Source organism: Artibeus jamaicensis, unplaced genomic scaffold, assembly GCF_021234435.1.
Source record: "Artibeus jamaicensis isolate MK-2021 breed Jamaican fruit bat unplaced genomic scaffold, CSHL_Jam_final scaffold_474, whole genome shotgun sequence".
Lineage (NCBI taxonomy): Eukaryota > Metazoa > Chordata > Mammalia > Chiroptera > Phyllostomidae > Artibeus > Artibeus jamaicensis.
Window position 1 is genome coordinate 42224278 of NW_026522046.1, and position 20664 is coordinate 42244941.

Genomic DNA, 20664 nt, shown 5'->3' on the forward strand with positions numbered 1-20664 from the left:
GAAAAAATTAAGGCTACACTAAATGAAATAAAGGAAAATGTACAGGGAACTAATAGTGATGGGGAGGAAACTGGGACTCAAATCAATGGAGTGGACCAGAAGAAAGAAAGAAACAAGAATTCAAAAAAATGAGGAGAGGCTTCAGAACCTCCAGGACAAATTTAAACATTCCAACATCTGAATTATAGGGGTACCAGAAGGAGAAGAAGAAGAGCAAGAAATTGAAAACTTATTTGAACAAATAATGAAGGAGAACTTCCCCAATCTGGCAAAGGAAATAGACTTCCAGGAAGTCCAGGAAGCTCAGAGAGTCCCAAAGAAGTTGGACCCAAGGGGAACACACCAAGGCACATCATAATTACATTACCCAAGATTAAAGATAAGGAGAGAATCATAAAAGCAGCAAGAGAAAAGGAGACAGTTACCTACAAAGGAGTGCCCATAAGACTGTCAGCTGATTTCTCAAAAGAGAACTTATAGGAAAGAAGGGGCTGGAAAGAAGTATTCCAAGTCATGAAAGGCAAGGACTTACATCCAAGATTGCTCTCTCCAGCAAAGCTTTCATTTAGAATGGAAGGACAGATAAAGTGCTTCTCAGATAAGGTCAAGTTAAAGGAGTTCATCATCATCAAGCCCTTATTATATGAAATGTTAAAGTGATTTACCTAAGAAAAAGAAGATAAAAAACATGTACAGTAAAATTACAGCAAACTCACAGCTATTAACAAACACACCTAAAACAAAAAACAGACTAAGCAAACAACTAGAACAGGAACAAAAACACAGAAATAGAGATCACATGGAGGGTGAGGAACGGGGGAGTGGGAGGGGGAGAGTGGGGGAAAAGGTACAGAGAATAAGTAGCATAGATGGTAGGTAGAAAATAGACAAGGGAGGGTAAGAATAGTATGGGAAATGTAAGAGCTAAAAAACTTATATGTACGACCCATGGACATGAACTAAAGGGGGGGGAATGTGGGTGGGAGGGGGTGTGCAGGGTAGAGGGGAGTGAAGGGGGAAAATGGGACAACTGTAATAGCATAATCAATAAAATATATTAAGAAAAAAGACCTGAGCGTGTGGGGGCTCCAGGCACCGTCCAGGTTCCGGCCCCTTGCTCAAACCCCAATTTTGGTCCTTGTTACCACATATTGTTGGAAAGGCCAAGAGTTAAGACAGAATACCTCGTGACCCAGGATCCAGGTGTGTGGTCATTCCACTCACCTGCACCCACAGGGAGTGTTGACCTGCCCTGTGCTTTTCACTCTGGGCTGTCGATTGATTTAATAAACTCTGGCTTAAATATCCTAGTTTGATCCTTGAACGTGCTTGTTCTGTGGCTGGTGGTGCACTTGGAGGTCACTATTACTGCGAGATCCTGTCCCACACAATAGGGTTCTGTTCAGATACTGTTGAACCAAAGATCAGGGCAGGAACCAATCTCCAAGCCAAGTTGTGGGTTAAGATCATATTTGTAGGGTCATAGAGAAGGATACTGTCAGCTTAAGAAAACTTCCCTGCCTTTCTTCGGGAGAGTGGGAGGGGCAGGTTGTGGAAATAACCACTAATTATGAGTCTGGTAGGAAACATCAGTGGCTGTTAGGGAACAGTTAGATATTTGACCTAAATGTCAGTAGCTCGGGGAATAGCCATCCATTTAAAGGTCCGAGCAGACAGAATATTATAGTTAATAACAGAAAGATAAATAGCACTATGGTATTTTAAAGGTATTTTCTTTATTTTAAAATTTTTTAAAATTTTAATGGAGTGTATTGAGGTGACATTGGTTAACAAATTTGTGTAGGTTTTAGGTGTACAACTCTATAATATATCGCCTATACACTGTATTGTGTGTTCTTAATTATTCTCGGTTCTTAATATTGCTCTGAGTTGGACATTGGGGGCAGCAAACAGATTGTTAGGCAGAACTACACAAACCTATGAACGTCTTGAGGTATAATGAGGTTGAATGGACCTGATTAGTTGGGGACATCTATGCTAAAGGGGAACATGGAAGGGATATTTTTGTATTTAATCTGTTCTACTTCATCACTGTCAAGGACTTGGAAGAGCTCAGCATCTACCCGACTTGCAAGCTAATGGTTTCCCTCCTGGACGCGGGCGGAAGACGGGCGGGTCAGGCTCAGAGATGAAGGAGTTGAATACTCACAGTGTTGCGAGCAGCAGGCCATCCTCGTGCCTGCGCCAAGTCCTCCTGGGGCGACACAGGCGGGCCCCAACGAGTGCTGGCACGTGCAGCAGGTTGCCTTACGGGAGAGGAACGCTGACCTCCTTGGGGACGAGGATCTTTTAAGGGGCAGTAAGCTCGCCCACCCGCGGCTCCGGGCACAGACACCACACCTGCTTTCTCAGCGTGTTTGTGCCACAGGCCTCCTTGAAAAGGGAGCCTGGGGCGGAGGACTGTTCCGCTGGCCTCCGCCTCGTCTCATTGGTGGTCGGGGCGGATATATCCGCCCAGGGTTATGGGGGCGGTCAACACTGGCCGTAGATCGCCCCAGCGTGTGAGTCACATTCACTCACAGCCTAGGAGAGGAGGACACCGCATGCCATGCCGGGCCACCTGGGGTGCACTCAGGAACGGAGTGAACAGCCCGGGGTCTATGGGCGGGGGCTTTGCTGTATCACGGGGGTGGGGGTGGGGTGCCCGTGGTTCCCACGAGGGATGTGGTTGGCTTGTTTGAATCATTCTGTGGGCTGGTCGGAAAGTGAGACACCCCCCCCCCCCCCCCCCCACTTAGGGGCCAGCAGGAAATCCCAAAGGAGGGCTGTTCGGCTGGGGGCCTTGTCGGTGGGGAGGCCCGGCAGGCCCCCTCCGCTCAACGAAGCCAAGGCACACTCAACGCGGAACCTTGATTTCAGGTCCCCCACCATAAGGACAGTTCCTGAGGCATGCGCAGATGCGAGGGGCGCATGCAAAATCGCCTCCCAACAGTTTTCAAGCATTTCAAGTTTATTTTTAGAGAGTTTTAAGATGATAATATAAGGGCAGGCAGATTTTGTTGTTTCTCAAAGGACCAGATGGTAAATGTTTTAGGGTTTGTGGGCCATTCAGTCTCGGTCACAGCTAACTGGGCCATCACAGTGTGGAAGTAGCCATAAACAAATGGGTAAATAAATCGGCATGGCTGAGTTCTAATAAAGTTTTATTTAAATAAATAGGCAACAAATCCATGGGCCATAGTCTGCCAGCTCCTATCACTACTATGACATATGGTAACCTAAATAATTTAAATATTTTGAAGTTTTAAGATCCACCAAATTTTGGCTTTTCTCAGCATGATGTCAAGTAAAACAAACCAAAGCAGACATTCAGATACCAAAGAGACATCTTATAATAAGGCAAATCTTGAATAAAGTCCCTCAAAGAAGTACAAGGAGGCATCACTTTGATTGACGCATTGCAAATGTGCTCACATTATATTCATCCAATTCTATTCCCAAATATAACTCACTAAGAATTCCTGAATTTCATTCCCTCCCAAACTCTGTACCAAAATTCTCATCAGCAGGGAATTCATTCCCTGCTGACTAGTTTTCATTAGTTCACCTGTTCCTGTCTCCTCCTAACTTTGGCCACGTTCCTTATTAAGTAGATAAACTTGGTCTGGGCTCTCAGAGACTGTGATTTGCTCACTCTGCGGCTCAGTGCGGCCACACCCCAGAAACGGGGAAAGCTGGGGAGGCAATGGGATCGTGTGGCGTCCCCCCCCACCCCTCTGCTACACTTGGGGGCACTAGGCCTGCATCTGCTGGCAATAAAAATACTTCTCACCTGATGCTAGTGTAAAAATGAGATCTTGTCCTGCTCGGGGTTTAGGAGGCACGAGAGACTTCAGGGCACACTGAATAAGCCCCGCCCCACCTCCCGTAACAAACGAGGGCACTGTACCCCAGAGGCGTGAGGGGGTTTGCCTTGGTTATGGTCGTACATCTACGTCTACATGTTACTTTATGAGTTCCATCAGTGATCGGGGTAGCGGGCCACGTGCGGTGGAAAGTTCCCATTTCTCAGCTCCCGGGGTGTGGGTTGTCCACTTCTCCACTCTGTCCCCCCTGTTCCCCCCCCCAACTCATTGGGGAAGCCCAGGATGTGCAGACACTGGGTCTGGTTCTGGGACACGGGCACAGGCCCAGCTCTGGTCTCACCCTGCACTTATTCTGTGGAGTCCACCAGACGGGGCAATAGCATCAGCCCTTCCTTTGCGTTGCTGTAAGGATTAAATGCAACCTAGCGTGTGAAGTCCGTAGTCGGCCACCTGGCTCAAAGGTAGCTTGCAGTAAGTGCTGGCTCGTACCTTCGGTACAATTAATAAAGAAACCAGAAAAGTAAAAATCTCCTTTAAACGTAGGTTCGGCTGGTGTTCTGAATCAGGTGAACAAAGGGTGCTTGTGCGAGAGGTGGAGGGCACCTGTCACCTCTTTGAGGGAAGTCAAGGAAGTCTTCCTGGAAGAAGTGACTCCTGATTGAGAGCAACAGCATGGAAAGGAGTTAGCAAGACGAAGAGTGGAGGCAGAGCCCCGAGAGAGAGATGAGGACACACGAGCAAGGGCTCCAAGGTCAGGGCGTGTGCAGGCAGGTGGGACATGCCTGCTCCGTGGGGGACACCCAGCTGCAGAAGAGGCTGACGGGGCACGCGGGCCCAGCTCACAAAGTGTCTTGCTTTTCCTACTCAGGACGCTCAGAGCTGGTTTGCACCTCACAGGCTGTGAGAGGCAAGGGAGTGGCATAAGAGGGGCATGTCCAGATTTTTTGTTTTATAAAGATAATTAAGGCAATTGACTTCTGTCTGGAGAGGGACAGAATTATTTGTGGACGAGAGGCCAGTTAAGAGACAGGTGTAGCCAACAAGGTGAGAAGTAACAAGGACTAGTCCAGGTGTAAATGCAGCTGCTGACGGAGGCCACTCAGGTGCCGTAACCAGACACATCCAGATGGGGGGCGGGGGGACCCGGCCGCAGCGGCCCTGAGAGCTCGCCCCTGCACGGGAGGACCGCTGTGGCTCCAGCCTTGAAGGCTGCCTTCCAACCTCCTTGGAGAACAGGTTTGTGAGTGACTTCCAGTCGTCCAGTAACCCAGCCCCTTCCTCCACAGTCACCACCTGGTCGAAAGCCCATACAGAGGAGTTTTCATTTTTGATTTTTTTCATGTCTAGAATTGCCATGTGGTTCAATGTTAGGTTCCATGTTTTAACTCAAATTTAAACATTTTTCTCATCATCGTTTTATGTCTCCCTTGAAATATTTGAACACTTCAGTGCAAAATCTGGGTCTGTTCCTACTCACCAATTTTTCTAATGGGTCACGCTTCTTCACACCATGAGTGAATTTCGGTTTTGTGTTGAACATTTTTGTGTGTCTGGATTTTGCTGTCTTCCTCAACAAATGCGAAGTTTCGTTCTGTCAGGCAGTTGATTTACTTGCAGATCAAATTTATTTTTAAGACTCTAAAGATTTTCTAACAAGGAGACGGGAGGAATCTCTGCAGCTGACAGGCGTGGGAAGTGGGATGGTTCACAGCCCGCATCTCCAAGGAGCATGGTTTTTGAGTGAGGACAGAGCTCAGGGTCAATGGGGTTGAGCAGGGCTCGAGGTCAATGTCCAGCCCCCTTCCTGAGCCCATGTGACGTCAGGCAGCATGGATAGACGACACAGGCGCAGATGCATGCCCGTGTACGGCTCTGCTCACGCGGCAGACACCACATCTGCTGGAATGGATGCCTCACAGGCAGAATAACCTGTTGTGAAGAAATGTGTCTTTTTCTAACTTGCCCCAGAAGCAGTGTATGGGTGGTTGGTGCCCAGGAAGATGGCGCTGAGCATCTCTGCCTGCGGCGGATGCAAGGGAGCGTCTCAGGGAAGACACAGACTTCTGCTGGGGCCGGAGGAGGGTGGGAGCCTCGGGGGCTGAGGCTGATGATCTGTGTCATGGGTGCGCATCAGGGGTTTTGGCTAGACGTCTGCAAGGGCCAGGCTGGGGACAGTGGGCAGTCGGGTGCAGGGAGAGGAAGCAGAGAGGACAAAGGGGATGAGAAGCCAGGAGAGGAGAGATAATCCAGGGCATTATGTCTTCGTGGTGACAAAGGGCGACAGGGACATGGGGCAGGAAAAGCTGACTTTGCGTGGTTTTCAGAGATGGAGTCCCGTTGGTTCTACACAGAGGACAGTCAAGGAGCTCGTCTGGAGATGTGCTAGCTGGACCCCCAGAGGCCCTGAGGACCCAGGGTTTGGATTCCCTGAACACTTGGGTCCCTGGCTGCTCAACCAATGAGGGATAGATTGGCGAGTCCTGGTAAGTCCTCTGGTGGGGGGGAACTTCACAGCTCCTCCCGGCCTCCCCACCGGCCATCCCTTGTGTTCTGGTGGGGTGTCTCCCCTCCAGCTCTCTCCTCCCTCTTTCTGTCCTGTCCTCAGACTCCCTTACCCAGAGCACCTTGCCCCAGGCACAGCTGGTTTGCAGGCGGCATCTTTTAGGACCTGCGAAGAGTTCCCATGGGAGAGAAAATGAGCTGATTTTTACACTCTTCTGGGCCCCTCCTTTCACCTGGTCAGATGCATCTCCACAGAGAGAGGCCGCCTCCCCAACATGGAGAAAGGAGGTGCTGGCAAAGGGCCAGGAGAGCCCCTACCCGTGCAGCCCTGGAGGAGGGTCTCCTGTCCTCCTTGGAGATGCTCCCATTCCAGAAGCAGGGGTCTTCCTCTGCTGACAGCCGGCCTGATCATTTTCCCTGATAGCCTTGGGCCCAATATATATATATGTTTTAATCCTGTGGTAGTCACCTGTTGAAATACATGGCTTATCCCTTCCTGGGTGTGACGCTGTGAGCACCCAGCTCCAGGCGTGTCTGTGGCCAGCACTCCACCCCACCCTCAGCCCAGGCAGGGGTGGCCTCGTGGGTGCCCAGGGAGCACAGCTCCTGGCCCGGAAGCCTGCCTGCGTGGCCTTCTGTCTGCTGGCTCAGCTGTCTCAGCCCCTTTCCAACAAAGGATCGAAGTGTTGGGGCCAGGGCGGGAGAGGAAGGTTATCTCCGCTTGCTGAGCAAACAGAGAGAAGATGATAAAACCCCCACCGGCAGTGGGAACCCTGCATTTTGCAGGCGCCCCTGGGTGCAGCTGAACTTGGACATGGCAGGCACCCGGCTCCTGATGGCAGTCCTTGTCCTGGGCCTGTGTGTGCTGGCGGAGGCTGAGAAACCTTGTGAGTATTTCTAAGGGACCCTCCGGGGCTCAGTGCTCACAACTGGGTGGTGAAGCCTCTGGGCCAGTGAGCCTGGAGAACCTTCCAGTGCCCCGAACACAGTGGGGGTGTGGAAGTTCCCTTTGGTGGGTGTCCATTCTTGTTTGTTTCTCTCAAGGGAAAAGGTAGGTCTATGAGTGAACTTGAGGGAGGAAGCAGTGGGAAAGGCATCCTGAGACTGGTGGCCTTGGCCACAGAGCCAGCCCCCCGATTTATGCTTGCACTTGCTTCCCTGCTATTCTGGGAGGACTCCTGGGGTCCGCGTGACCTCCAAGAAAGGCCTCCCTCTGGTTCAAGTTCAGAATGACCACAGGAGCTGGGAGGCCAGCTTGAGGAGAGGGACTGGGAGGAGGCCCCACCAGGGGCTCCTTGGGGCCTGGCCCCGATCGTCTCTCACCTGACCGCTACCTGGGTCCATCTGTCCATCTCTCTCTAGGAGGTTATTTATTTATTTACTTACTTATTTATCTTATTAATAAAACCGTTTCAGCAAAGCCCCATCAATATGGGTGAGATAAGTCTTCACATTTCCCTGTATGGGCAGCAAAGGGGTCCTAAGCATGCCCCTGTGAGCAGGGGGTGCAGGGAGGGGAGAGCTGACCCAGGTGTCTCCCCAGTGCCCTGCCAGTGCTCACGGATTAGCCCCCAGAACCGGAAGAACTGCGGCTTCCCCGGCATCACCAGCGACCAGTGCTTTGACGCCGGGTGCTGCTTTGACACCACCATCCCCGGGATCCCCTGGTGCTTCAACCCCCTCCCGAAGCAAGGTAACCGGCAGGAGAGCTCCACTCTCTGTGCCCTCGGCTGCCAGCCCAGGACCCAGCTAACAGTGTTTGAGGACAGGTGCCCAGGGCCACCAGAGGGAAGAGAGAGTGCCCCCTCGCCCTGTGTCCACCACGGAGGCCCAAGTGCAGGCCCACTGTTCCTTTTGGCAGACAGGTCCGAGGCCCCATGTACGGACAGACCCCGTCTTCCTGTACTGGGAGAGGAAACGACCCTCAGGCCCTGCCTACCTGTGAGAGTGTGGCCCCTGAGGGGGCGTTTCGTAGGACATCAGCAACCTGGCAGCTCACAGGCCTCCGGGGTGAAGAAGTTAAGACGTCTAGGGTTGCCTTCTCTGAGCGCCTGTGACCATGGGAGTAGGTTGTTCAGTCCAAGGCATGCACAGAAAATCCTGGTGTGTGGGAAGCACACCGGTGGGTCTGGAACTCAGTGCCCACAGCCTCCCGTCCACACGCCCTGGGACTGAGCAGGAGGCTCCCGGCTCTGAGGCTGGGGGTTGGCCAGGGCTGTCCCTCCAGGGGAAGTGCTGTGGGGTCAAACACTTGGGCTGAATGCTCTGTAATCTTACATGTCACTTGCCACCTTGTCTCACTGTGGCCTGGTGGGCCACCCCATTTTACAGAGGGGGACGTTGAGTCCAGAGAGGAGGAATGAGTTTCTCGAGACCCCAGGACTTTAGACCTTCTGACTTGTGCCACCTGTGGGGAAGAAGGGGTGGCCAGTCGCTGGTGGCCACACGTCTGCCATCCACGGGTGTCACGCCCCGGCTGTAGATCCGGCAGTGCTCCCTGGGGAGGATGGGGACAGAAGTCTCTAGGTAACTGTAGCGGGCCTAACGGAGTCCCCGCATTCTCTCCCAAACCCGGTGACGGTGACCAGAGTCAGAGGAGTGTGTCATGGAAGTCTTGGTCCGCAGTGACTGTGGCTACCCGGGCATCAGCCCCGAGGAGTGCGCCTCTCGAAAGTGCTGCTTTTCCGACGACATCCCGCAGGTGCCCTGGTGCTTCTTCCCGAAGTCTGTGCAAGGTAACGTCACGCGGCCGAACCCCCACCTGGTGCCCACTGCACACAGAGGGCTTCTCAGGGAAGGTGGGAGCCGGGGCGGGGAGGGCCCCGGGCTGGACTTCGAACCTGAATGCCACAGAGGTCAGGGCTCCTGAACCTGGGGTCGCCGTTTCAGGAAACAAGCACACTGATCAGTGAGCCTGCCTTTATTGTGAACCAGCTCTGAAGGCGATTCCAGAGTGTGCTCACCAGTGGCGGCTTCCTTTAGATACGTTCAAAGCCACACAGCATCATGCGTCTTTACGATGGTTTGAAAGCATCGTGTTGCCAGCCACACCCCAGGATCTTGGCCCACTTTGGTGGCCTCTCCCATTCCACTCTAGTTCAGTCACCGTGTGGGGGTCCCCCTAAATGCCACCGCTGTGTTGGGTGCTGGGGATGGGGCCCAGAACAAAGCCCACAGATGTGGCTTCTTCTCTTGGGGACCTCCCTGTCCTCTCCCATGTGACCAGCATAACAGCTTCTGCCCACAGCGTCCTGCTTTAGGGCCAGTGCTGGGGGGGTCCAGTCCCCTCCCCAGCCCCTCCATCACAGGTGTCTCCAGACACTGAGTTGGGCAAAATAAAGGAAAAGCAGGCATTTTCCAAACAGTGGGGGCAAGGCACTGACCCGTGAAGGCACAGCTTCCACTTGCAGAAGTTTCCAAGTGGGACCTGAGGGTCTACGTGGACAACGTCCCCCTCCCTGAGGAAGCCCCAGCCCTGGGCATTTGTCCTGGGAGGGGGCTCCTTCCTCAATGGGCACAGCCTGGCAGCTGGCTTGTTGTCAGGTGGCTCAGAGCACCGTTTGCTCGGGCCCCTGGGCTCCCTGACCTCCCACCAACCGGCTCGCATTTTCCATTTCTAGACTGTCATTATTAAGAGGCAGAGGCTCCAGAGGACCTGCCAGCTCCTGGATGCTCTGACACCAAACCAGAGCACACCCACTTGTCAGTTTCCCGGCTCAGCTTCCTGACTTCCTGGGTTTTCATAGTCACTATTTATCCCATTCGATGGTTTAACATTCGGTGTCTTGAAATAAAGAAAATCCTTAAAACCTGCTCAATTTTACGTCGGCTTCATTGACACAGAGCTGGAGACACCGTTGTGTGTGCATGTGTGAGTTGTGCGTGTGGTTTTAATGCTCTTTCATTTGCCGTAAGAGTGGCGATTCACAGATAGGTGCAGCGACTCTAGCGGCAATCAAGTATCTCGGGTAAGTGAATGTCGGATTCCACCCCTCTTTGCAACGCCTGCGCCCACCCACTCGCTGCCACACTCACTCAGATGGCTTCAGCCCTCACAGCTCTTGCAGTAACCTGCAGTTTCAGACTGAAACGATGAAATCACATCGCTTTGACCAAATGCATGGCAGACCACCTGCTTTGGAGCTGAGCGCCAGGCCCCTTTCCCGAAGGGCATTGGGAGGGGCTGAGGCTGGGCTGGCCGCCAACACCTGGAGTTTGTTTGCCCCCTGCCTCGGAGTTTGCTTCCTTGTCTTTTGTTATCCCCCTGGGAGCAGGAGGAGGGGACACACCAACACACCAGCTCCCACCGAGGTCCTCCCGCCAGCGAATGGGCAGGTGGTAGCAGACAGGTGTTTCATGTCTACGGGAAGGGGCCAGCGTGGGGCCGCAGTGCACCTGTCTGTCTGCAGCTTCTACCTGCTCCTGACACGTGCTCCAGCTGAGCCCACAGGCTTAGTGCGCCTTACCCCACCCTCACCTTGGAAGCCCACGGCCTCCCCTTCCTGAGTGGGCAGAGGGACCGGGGGCACCGACTGCTTTGGAAAGTGGGGATTTTGAAAAGTGTTTCTTCAGGGAAGCGACTGGGCCCGCTTTGGTGGCCTCTCCCATTTCACCACAGTTCACACGGTGTAGTTTGCGTGTTCCAGACTCAGCCAGGCTGGCCACACCCAGGGCAAAGCCATGTCCCTCCCAACACCCCAGGGCCGAGAGTCCTCCGGCGCTTCTGCTCCCGGAACTGGCACGTGGCTGTCTTGCCCGCTGGGTTCGGTGGCAGCCCCTGGTTTTGTGTGGCCCTTGGGCATTTTCTGGTCCACAGACCTGTTGCTCTCAGGCTGAGTGAGGGCCACTCGGCAGTGACCTCTGGGTGCCCACACTGCAGCCATTGCCTCAAAATTCTCTTCTCTGGCCCCGGGCCCTTCCCACTTCCTGCCTCGGGACTCCCTGCGCAGGGAGCATCAGCACCCTCATTGCTGAGCTGGTTCCTGCACTGCCCTTCTGAGGACTGAGTGGGGCGTTAGGGGATTTCAGCGGCATTTGCTGTGGGCTTGGGGTCCTTGTTCCAGATATTGTAACCCTTGTTCCTCCAGAGCCACCGATGGCAGTTCACTGCTGTGCATCCGGTATGGCTTGGATTGCGCTGTCCCTCTGTCTTCCTCCTCTAGATGGGCCACCAGAGGGTCCTCACTGCCCCCGGAGCAATGGTTGGTGACATGCTAACCCTTTCCCAGCAGAAATGCGGACTTTTCTTTGTCCTTCTGTCTGTCTTCCTATCCCGTTCCTTCCCCTCCTTTTCCTCCAGGGATGAGTTACTTCCCGTCTCCCCTGACTGTTCCCGCTTCCCTTTCCTCCACCCCTGTCCCTTCAGAGGCGTCCCCAGTCACTGCCGGGCTCCGGCAGACACACTGCTGATGGTGCAGGAGGGTGAGGCTTGGTGGAGAGTCCCGTTAGGAGCTGGGGCAGGCGGAAGGCCCCTCATTGTCTCCTGGCTCCTGAGGTTCATCCAGGCCTTTGATCGCTGGTTCAGGTAATTGCGTAGAAGCAGTCACAGGAGAGGGGACAGGGCAGCACATTGGCGGAGTGGACATTACAGTGAGAGGGGGGTGATACCCAGGTTGTGACATTGGGGAGCTTCTCTTATTGCTCAGATTTTCAGCTGCCCTGTTTGTAAGTGTGGGGAATACCTACCTTCCAAGCTGGGTGCGGTGGGAATCACAGTGAAAGTCCGTGGGCTCCCTGGTGCCCAGTGGGCCACCAGTGGTGAGTCTGGGCCAGGGAGCTTGTCTGCCCCTCTTGTCCTGACACCACGCAGGGCCGCTCTGTGGCCCCTGTGCAAAAGCCTCTTCCACGTGGCACAAGGGCGGCGTGGCTGTGTTCAGGAGGTGGGTGCGTCCCGAGGCCGTGTACTCACTTGTTCCATTCACTGCACGTCCACCGCAGACTGAATGTAGTCAGTTCTCATTTCCCGAGGTGGCTTTGTTCTAGAAAGCCACCAGCACTGTGTAGGCAAATACGGAGCCCCTGCCAGTGGGGGAAAAGCAGGGCCGGGCTCCAAGCAGCGTCTGGACGGATCTCATCAACCCGTCCACATGTGATGTGGCTGGATGCATGTTTCTGTTGACAGAAAGCTTATTTAATACGTATTATCCATTCACTAACATGGAGCTCACAGCCAACGGTGCTGCAACCCGCTCCACAGCCAGCTGGTCTCGCAACCCTGCTGTCTCTGAGAAATGTCACAGCCTTCTTGCCCTGAGGACAACAGAGAACCCTTGGCTGCTGTGCCATTTAAATGGCAAAACCACCATCAAAAAGTACAAGAATGCCAAAAAGGTGACACTGAATAGGCTATGAACAGAGACGCGTTTACAGTGGAAGAGCAGAGACCAGGAGGCAGAGGGTCGCCGGCTGGACCTCGAGTTTTCACTTCTCTGCACAATCGCACATCAGCTGACGACCACAGACAGACGCAGCTCTGGGAGGGGCAAGTGAGTGTCAGTGGGTCGGTGAATTTGGAACTAGGGAGTCTGTGAAGAATAGGGAGCTATTGCATTCTCATTACAGGTAATCGTGATACCTATCTGTAATATGATATGCATTTTGGAGTTGTGATACATATAGGGGCCCCAAAACCCAGAACTTATTTATAAGAAGTTGTGTATTTATTCTTACATGTTTAAACGTTAGTCACCTTCAAAGTGCTCTCCATTTTATGCAGTACACCAACGAGACTTTTTTCCATTGCACAAAACAGCCTTTGAACTACTCGACTTTGATGACTTTTAGTACTTCTGCCACTTTTTATTTCACCACTCTGACATCAGCAAAATGTTTTCCTTTGAGGACTTTTTCCATCCAGGGACACACAAAAAACTCCCTCAGGGTGAGATCAGGTGAATAGGGAGGGTAGGGCCTAGGGGTCATGCCGTTTTTGGTGAAAAGCTGCTGAACACAGTACAGTACGGGCAGTTGCACTCACAGACCGCCCATCATGAAATGGGCACATGCATTCAAAAAGTCTTTAAAAAAATTACTGAAGCCAAACACAGCCTCTCACAACAACACCAGCTGGTACGCTGATACAGATGGGTTCCTAGTACACCCCCCCCCTAGTGGGGGAAGCCTGTATTACCAGGGCCTGCCCTCCAGAAGATAGTGTATTTTTTCAGACCATAAGACTCCCCTAGGTTTTAGAGGAGGAAAATAGGAAAAAAATTTTTGAAGCAAAAAATGTAAAATATTTAATAACATAAATAACACAATATTTCACCAATGTCAATGTAAACAGAACTCAACAGCAGCATTAAAAACCATTATTTCTCCCAAATTGGGGGTCCATCTTATAGTCTGAAAAATACGGTAATTCTGGTTTTGGGGGGATCCCCCTTCATACACATAAATACCTCTGGCTGTTGCTTCAAGGGTTCAGGGGAGTAGCCCTTCTGTTGACACCCCTTTTGCCTAAATAAGGAGGAGGAAAGGCCACAGGACCATCTCGACCTTCCCAGGGCCCTGTGGAATAAGGGCGTCACAATAACATGATATATGTTGGATCCCCCAAATACACGCATTGCATCATGCTGTATGACAATTTCTGTATCAAAGTCACTTCCTGGCTGTGCCACCTTCGGCAGGTTACTTAAATGTGCTGTGCCTCATTTTACTGATGTGCAAAGTGAGGGTGTTGACAGCACCTTGTCTTACAGGCCTTTGACGGGACTGCGTGAGTTAATTCATGAACAGCACCAGGTACACAGTGAGCTTCCAATGAGAACAAAAGGCGAGTTATTGTTACTTACACACCCACTTCCCAACAGTCCAGGCCCACTTGTCCGGATGGCAGCATGGTCTCCCTGGTCTCAGTAGCCAACAGCCCCTCCAGGGTCCCACCCACTCATGCAGGAAGGCCAGTCCCTGCCAAGTCCCCTCCTTGGGGTTCTTCTGTGGCCCTGGCCACTGGCTGTGGTGTTAGTGGGCAGTGGTCCCCCTTGCAGGCTGGAATGCTGAGGCTGCCACCTCATGGAGAAAGCCCTGGGGGTCCGCCCTGGCTGACAGCACTCCCTAGAAATGGGATATGATAAGCTTTCTGTGCCCTTCCCTTTCCGAGCCTCTGTCCCTCCCTTAGGCTAGCCTCCATCTGTGGGGAGTGGTGGGAGTTCCCTCCCAGTGCATCCCAGGGAATTTCTGCAGCTTCCCTGCCACCCCGAGGGATTGGGGACAGAGGCATCGCCTCATTGCACGGCTCCTGGAAGCCTCTGATCCCAGCTCCATCCCAGCCAGGCCTCCTCGGCAGCTCCAGCACAGGTGACCAGGTTTCCACAAGGACCCTTGGGTGACAGCTTCTACGTTTATTTCCTGTGATCCAAAGAGAGCTCAGCATTCAGGTACTCAACCTTAATCTCACAGTCATAAATGTGGCTTTATGGAAGGAAGGACCCTCCCATTTGTCCCATTTGGGACGTATGGCTAATGAATCTAAGGTGTTTTTCCCCCATAAAGAACCTGCCAGGGCTAAGGATGCTCAGGAGGCTGCCTGTCCTGCAGTGCCCTCTGCTGGCCAACAAAGGAACAGAATTCTCCAACCTGCACCTGCCCCCTATTGGGCGGGCACCTCAGGCAGCAAAGATTTGGTGTCTGTGTATAGCTTCTTAAGGTCAGGAGATGGACTTCACCAATTATCTCAAGTTGCTAAACTTACCAAGTCTGATCAGGATGATTGTACTGATAAAGGCTCATGAAGCAAAGATTCGGCATTTAATGTTGCACCTGGGGTGGTGGGGGTAGAAACAGCTCTCTCTCGGGCTTGAGGTCGGCCACCTTCTCCCTGGGTCCCCACAGGAGCAGTTCTGTGCAGGTGGAGAGAGAGTGGAGAGCGAGCCTCTCTTCCTCCTCTTGCAAGGACACTGGTCCTATCCGAGTAGGGCCCCGTTGAAGCTTATGTCCCGAAGGGCCCGTCTCCATGCACCATCACGCTGAGTGTAGGGCTTCCACACGTGAATTTGGGGGGTGGGCAGCACAAATCAGTCTCAGAATCACCCTCTCATTGGTCGGCCCACTGTCTTCACAATAGAAATGTCACACTGGTTATGGTTATAACTTGAGGGTTTTTAAAAAATTACCTTTATTGACGTATAATTCAAAACAATAACAATTGTCCATGTTAAATAAATCAGCTCAGTGAGTTTTGAAAAATGTATACAGTCATCTAAGTGCTACTGCATTGAAAATGTGGAGCGTCTTCACCCTCAGCCCCAATTTCCTTCTGCTGCGGTGGTCGGTGCCCCTGCCACACCAGCGCCAAGAGACCCAGGTGTTGCTTTCTTCACTGAAGTTCTGCCTCTTCTGGAACTTCACAGACACTCAATCTCACAGCACGTGGTCTGTTCAGATTCACCCAGGTCCCCCCATCCCTTTTCCTCACTGAGTAGTACTCCACAGTCAGGGGAGTTTCCCCCGTGTCGGCCGCTCAGCCCCTGTGAGATGTGGGAGTGGCTTCCAGCTCTTGGCTGCTGTGAACAATTATGTCCGAGCCTTGAGTGGACTTGGGTGAATGCCTTTGGGCAAATATCGGCGGGGTTGTGGAGTAGCATGGTGAGTATCATGTTGAACTTGGTAAGAATCTAATTGTTCTTCAGTGTGGCTGGACCATTTTGCCTTCTCACCAGCCAAGTAGGAGAATTGCAGCCCCGTCCACAAGGGCTCCAGCCCTCGCTGTCATCCACGTCAGTGTTTGTGATACAGTAGCTGCTTTTCATGTAATTTACATTCCCCTAGTAACAAGTGACACTGAGTATCTTTCCACAGACGTGCCTTTTGCAGGTACCTCTTCTCTGGTAAAGTGGTCACACATCTCACACCATTTTAATCAGGTGTTTTGTATTCTCTATATGGGGTCGTAAGAGTCCTTCATTGGATACGTGTTGTACAAATATTTTCTTCCAGTCTGAGACTTGCCTTCCATTTCCTTAGCAGCGTCTTTCAAAGAGCACACACTTTTAATTTTGAAAAAGTCTAAGTTTTTCAATTTTCCTTTGATTCACACTTTGTGTCCTAGCTTTAACAAAATCTTCACCTAATCTAAGGTCACAAATATTTTCTTATATTTTCTTCCAGAGTTTTATAGCTTTGGCTCTTATATTTTAGATTTGTGACACGTTTAAAATTCATTCTTCAACCTGAACTCGGGCATTTTCTTTGTTTTTTTCCCTATGGAAGAGTTATTTATATAGCATTGGGACAGTTTGGTATTTTTGGCAGTTGGAATTTCCGTGAGACCATCAGGGCATTTTACAGACTTGCTCCTCAATAAAGTTCTCCATTTCTTCTATGGTTTATTTGAGTTTTATGTCTCTATTGGAAAATTTTTGGTCAATTGGGATTTTGCTAGAAACTTCTCTATTTCATCCAGATTTTCAAAAAATTGTTGCGTAGACAGAGTTATTCAGAGCAGCCTCTTATAACTTCTAAAGTTTTCTCTGTTTCAATAGTGTTTCCCCTTTCCCAATTAAAAAAAAATTTTTTTTAAACAAATTTTATTTATCTTTAGAGGGGAAGGGAAGGAGAGAGGGAGAGAAACATCAATGTATGGTTGCCTCTCGTGCGTCCCCTGCTGGGAGCTGGCCTGCAGGGAACCGGTCTGCAACCCAGGCATGTGCCCTGACTGGGAATCGAACCTCGATTGTCTGGTTCGCAGGCCTGGGCTCAATCCACTGAGCTACACCAGCCAGGGCCCTTTCCCAATTCTTGTTTTGTATATTGGGGGTCTCCCCTCCTTTTTTGTTTAGGCTAGCTAGTGGTTTGCACATATTTTTTAAGAAGTGAGATTTTAATTTATTACTTAATTTTACTATTTCTCCCTTTACAACTTTGACAGACCCAGGCAGGCCTAGGAGGAATGGAAAATCACCAGGCGAGAAAATGGCCCCGTGGTCAGCTGCCTGCAGACCCCGCCTGGGAAAAACGGTTGAAGATTGGGGTCTGGGGTCGGCCTGTCCACAAAACAGGCTGCGGCTTTAACTTGAGCCTGCACCCGGCAACCCGCTCTAGCCAGTCAGACTCTGACACCCTTCACAGGCTTCTGTGTTTAAAAGCCCGACCTAAGATCAGCTGAGCAAGTCCCAGCCTCCCTTGGTTGGTCCCACTTTCTCTCTTAGTCCCTGTTAATGAGCCCTGTCTCCCTTAGCGGGCTGTGTCCATCTGGTTTCTTGAGTGACTCCGACCTAACAAACTTCAATAATTTTTGTTTATTTCTCTGTTATTCTGTCTTGAGTTCCTATTCTTTTCCTAGCTTTCTGAGTTGGGCACTTATAATTGATAAGTGTTTGAAGCTGTACATTTTCCTGTGACCCCTATTGTAAACATTCTTCATAGACTTGGAGACCTGGTGCTTTACCATGAATTTTAAGAAAGTTTCTTGTTTGGGTTTGTAGTTTATCTTTTAGCCACACATGTTTAATAAAAGATATTTAAACATCCATGGGCAAGAACCTTCCCAACACGCTGTCGTGATTTCTGGCTGTGTTGTATTTGACCCCAGGGCTATGGTCACAATTCTACTTTGTGGAACAAAATGCTTCCTTTGTGAACAAACAGATGATTAGCTTTTGTGAATATTTCCTGTGCACTTAAGAAGAGCTGGTCAGGACTTAAGGTTCGACACCCCTAGGTCATAAGACCTGCTGTATTGATTATATTGCCAAGGCTCTATTTTCTTAACAATCTTCTTGTTCGCACGATGGCCGTGCAGCCAAAAGGGTTCCCCGTAGACACCGCACGTTTCCCAGGGCACAGCAGCTGGGTCCGTACAGGTTTCTGCCTGGGCCGCCTGCCCCTCCGGGTTTGGAAAGTCGAATACCTTTGCCCAGCTCCGTCTGGGCACAGAGATGTGTCTGTTACACCTTTGCGGTGAACCGTGGTTTACGAAGCGTCCTTCGTGTCCTTCTTCATGTCCACGTGCTATGGCCTGACCTCCGTTCTCTTCTGTCACACCCCCTGCTCTTGGCTCAGCATCTTAGTACTTAAACCACTTTTGATGGTTAGTGTTTTAAAGTTCTACGTTTTTAGCAATGTATTGACTAATTGTAATCATGATGATTATTGGTTAAAACCAGAGAGCAAAAGGAATACTGGTGAAGAAACAAAGGAACCTAATGAAGGGAATAATAGTACAAATAATAATACTGAAAAGTTCTTTTCAGACCTTTGATGGGTAAGTTATCTGAGGACTTGATTTTGAAATCTTGTAGACCACACCAGTGTTTCTTTGGAAAGTAAAAGTGAGGTTTTACATCAGGATCACAGTGTAAACAACTGCATTTTTATTGAAATGCTTATCCAAAATAAAATACTTTTGTAGCAGTTCACGTTGTCTTCTACCATGCAAAATTACCATAAATTATTTTTGCGGCTCCTGAGAAAGGTTGGGGCCCTATTCCTTTACTGTGAAAAGTGTTCATAGTCAGAAGGCTTAGGGACCATTGTCCCCTCCTGCTTCATACCCCTTATCACGCTGGAACCTCCTATTAATTCTGAGTTATTAATTAGCTCCGGAATCTCCAAACTTCCCTGCTTTATGGCTGCGTTGTTCTGCAAAGTGTACCTTGGCACCCGAGTGTATTGAATCATGCCCCAGATGATCCTCATTACGGCCCATAAAACCAGGGCAGGGAGCCTACGTGTCTGCCACGGTTTGCTTTTCCAGGGCCTATAAACACACAGCAACGGGACGTGTCCAGCCTCCATTGCTGCTTGGTCTCCACTGATTCAGTAGCTTCTCGACACTCCGAGAGCCAAGCAAACTATCAGATAAGCAACTTGGCCCCAGGGTGTAGCATTGAGTTCTGGAGTTCCCGTCCTGGGCCAGGGTCAACATGCCTCACCCTCTTTGTTGACCCGCCCCTCTCCCACAATCACCCCACTGTGCAGACTTCCATCCTCCAGTGGCTGGGGTCCCAGGGGCTAGAGCAGGCAGCCGTGTCCAGTGGGCAGAGGCGGCTCGGGAGGCACCGGGAGGGTGGCTGAAGCCAAGGCTCGGCCCCAGGACCGGGCAGCTGCCCCGGGGAATGGGACCCACTGTGAGAGGCAGTCCAGGAGGCCGAGCAGTGCGCTGGACCAAGCCAGGCTATAGCAGAGTGACAAGGGACTGAGACTGTCTCGGAGTTTGCATCTCAAGATCACTGCAAATGCCATGAAGAGGTCCTTGTGTGTGGAGCTCCTGTATCAGTGGCACTACACCTGCCGGTAGCATGACGACTGTGCTTTACACACTGAATACCCACTGTGGGGCGCCACGGTTGTCCATCAGGAAACCATGACTCCCACGGAATTTCGAATACCATCTGTCTCTGACCCCACAGGGCCATCCTCTCTCGACTTTCCTCCACTCCTGTAACCGCAACCAAGGTCTGGCTGCCCTCCTGCTGCTTCGAAAGCCAGTGCTCGAGAGGCAGGTGCTGATGTAAAGGAATGCGGTTTTATTGGGCTTCCCCATCACACGCACATACTACACAATCACTTCAGACCGTGGATCTTTAACGTCAGCATCCCGGAACTGGCCGGTGCCAGCCGAATTCCTGCAGCTGGGCCATCTTGTCACCCACAGTCATGGTCTAGGCCATTTCTTGTACAAGCAGGAACCAGAGCTGCTGGCACCGGCCATATGCTCATAAAGAAATTGTCAGTGTGTGAGTTCTTTGTATCAGTGTGTCAGTACATCTCATCGTAACTCTGTGTCCTGGTAAGTCAGAGTAGCATAAAGTTTTTACACTCTGTTAAACTACAAGGTGAAGGTGAAGGCCCCAGGTCATGACCACTGTGCTTGATCCTTGAGCAGCTTCCATCTAGAGACCAAGTACTGGGGGCTGGGGACCCTCCTGCCTGGGATGGAGGAGACCCTGGATAGCCCAGGGTGGGGCATCCTGTTGTGTCTCAGAACAGTCTTGCTCTGCCTAATGCCCCAGAGAGAGGCGTGCTCTTGAATCTTCGTTAATTTATTTCCCTGTTTTCTCAAGCGACACCTCCCCATTGACATCACTTCCATCTGGCTCAAATCAGAGCCTCCTGTTCCTTTAAGATTCCCTCTGTGGGGAGGAGCAATGTGTTAACATCCAGGCCCCTGTGCCCACAGATCTCAACATCCCACGCGAGTGCGCGCTTATTTGTGGATTTAGTTTTAAAGTTAGCATATCCACCTACTCGACCTCAATGGGCTGATCCACTAGAGGGCTGTCGCTATAGCGACGGGACCGCCTGGTGGATTCCACCGTGAGTATGAGTGGGAGGTTAGGACATTCCCTCCATGACTACAGCTTGCTGATCCAGGCTGACCACCTCGCCTTCT

The 20664-nt window shown here is 51.3% G+C and overlaps 1 protein-coding gene across 3 annotated transcripts; it reads left to right on the forward strand.

The window, feature by feature from the left end:
• The first annotated feature begins 6221 nt into the window (after positions 1 to 6221).
• Positions 6222 to 9999, forward strand: TFF2 (trefoil factor 2). 3 transcript variants are annotated; one of them, XM_053657993.1, is made up of 5 exons: positions 6222 to 6310; positions 7116 to 7216; positions 7873 to 8022; positions 8918 to 9064; positions 9950 to 9999. In XM_053657993.1, the coding sequence occupies exons 2-5, from the start codon at positions 7144 to 7146 to the stop codon at positions 9961 to 9963; spliced, it is 384 nt and encodes a 127-aa protein (XP_053513968.1). In that variant the 5' UTR covers positions 6222 to 6310; positions 7116 to 7143; the 3' UTR covers positions 9964 to 9999. The 3 variants fall into 3 exon arrangements, with proteins under 3 accessions (XP_053513968.1, XP_053513967.1, XP_037000528.2); XM_053657992.1 differs by having other exon boundaries at positions 6257 to 6310; positions 7095 to 7216; XM_037144633.2 differs by lacking the exon at positions 6222 to 6310 and having other exon boundaries at positions 7060 to 7216.
• The last annotated feature ends 10665 nt before the right edge of the window (positions 10000 to 20664 follow it).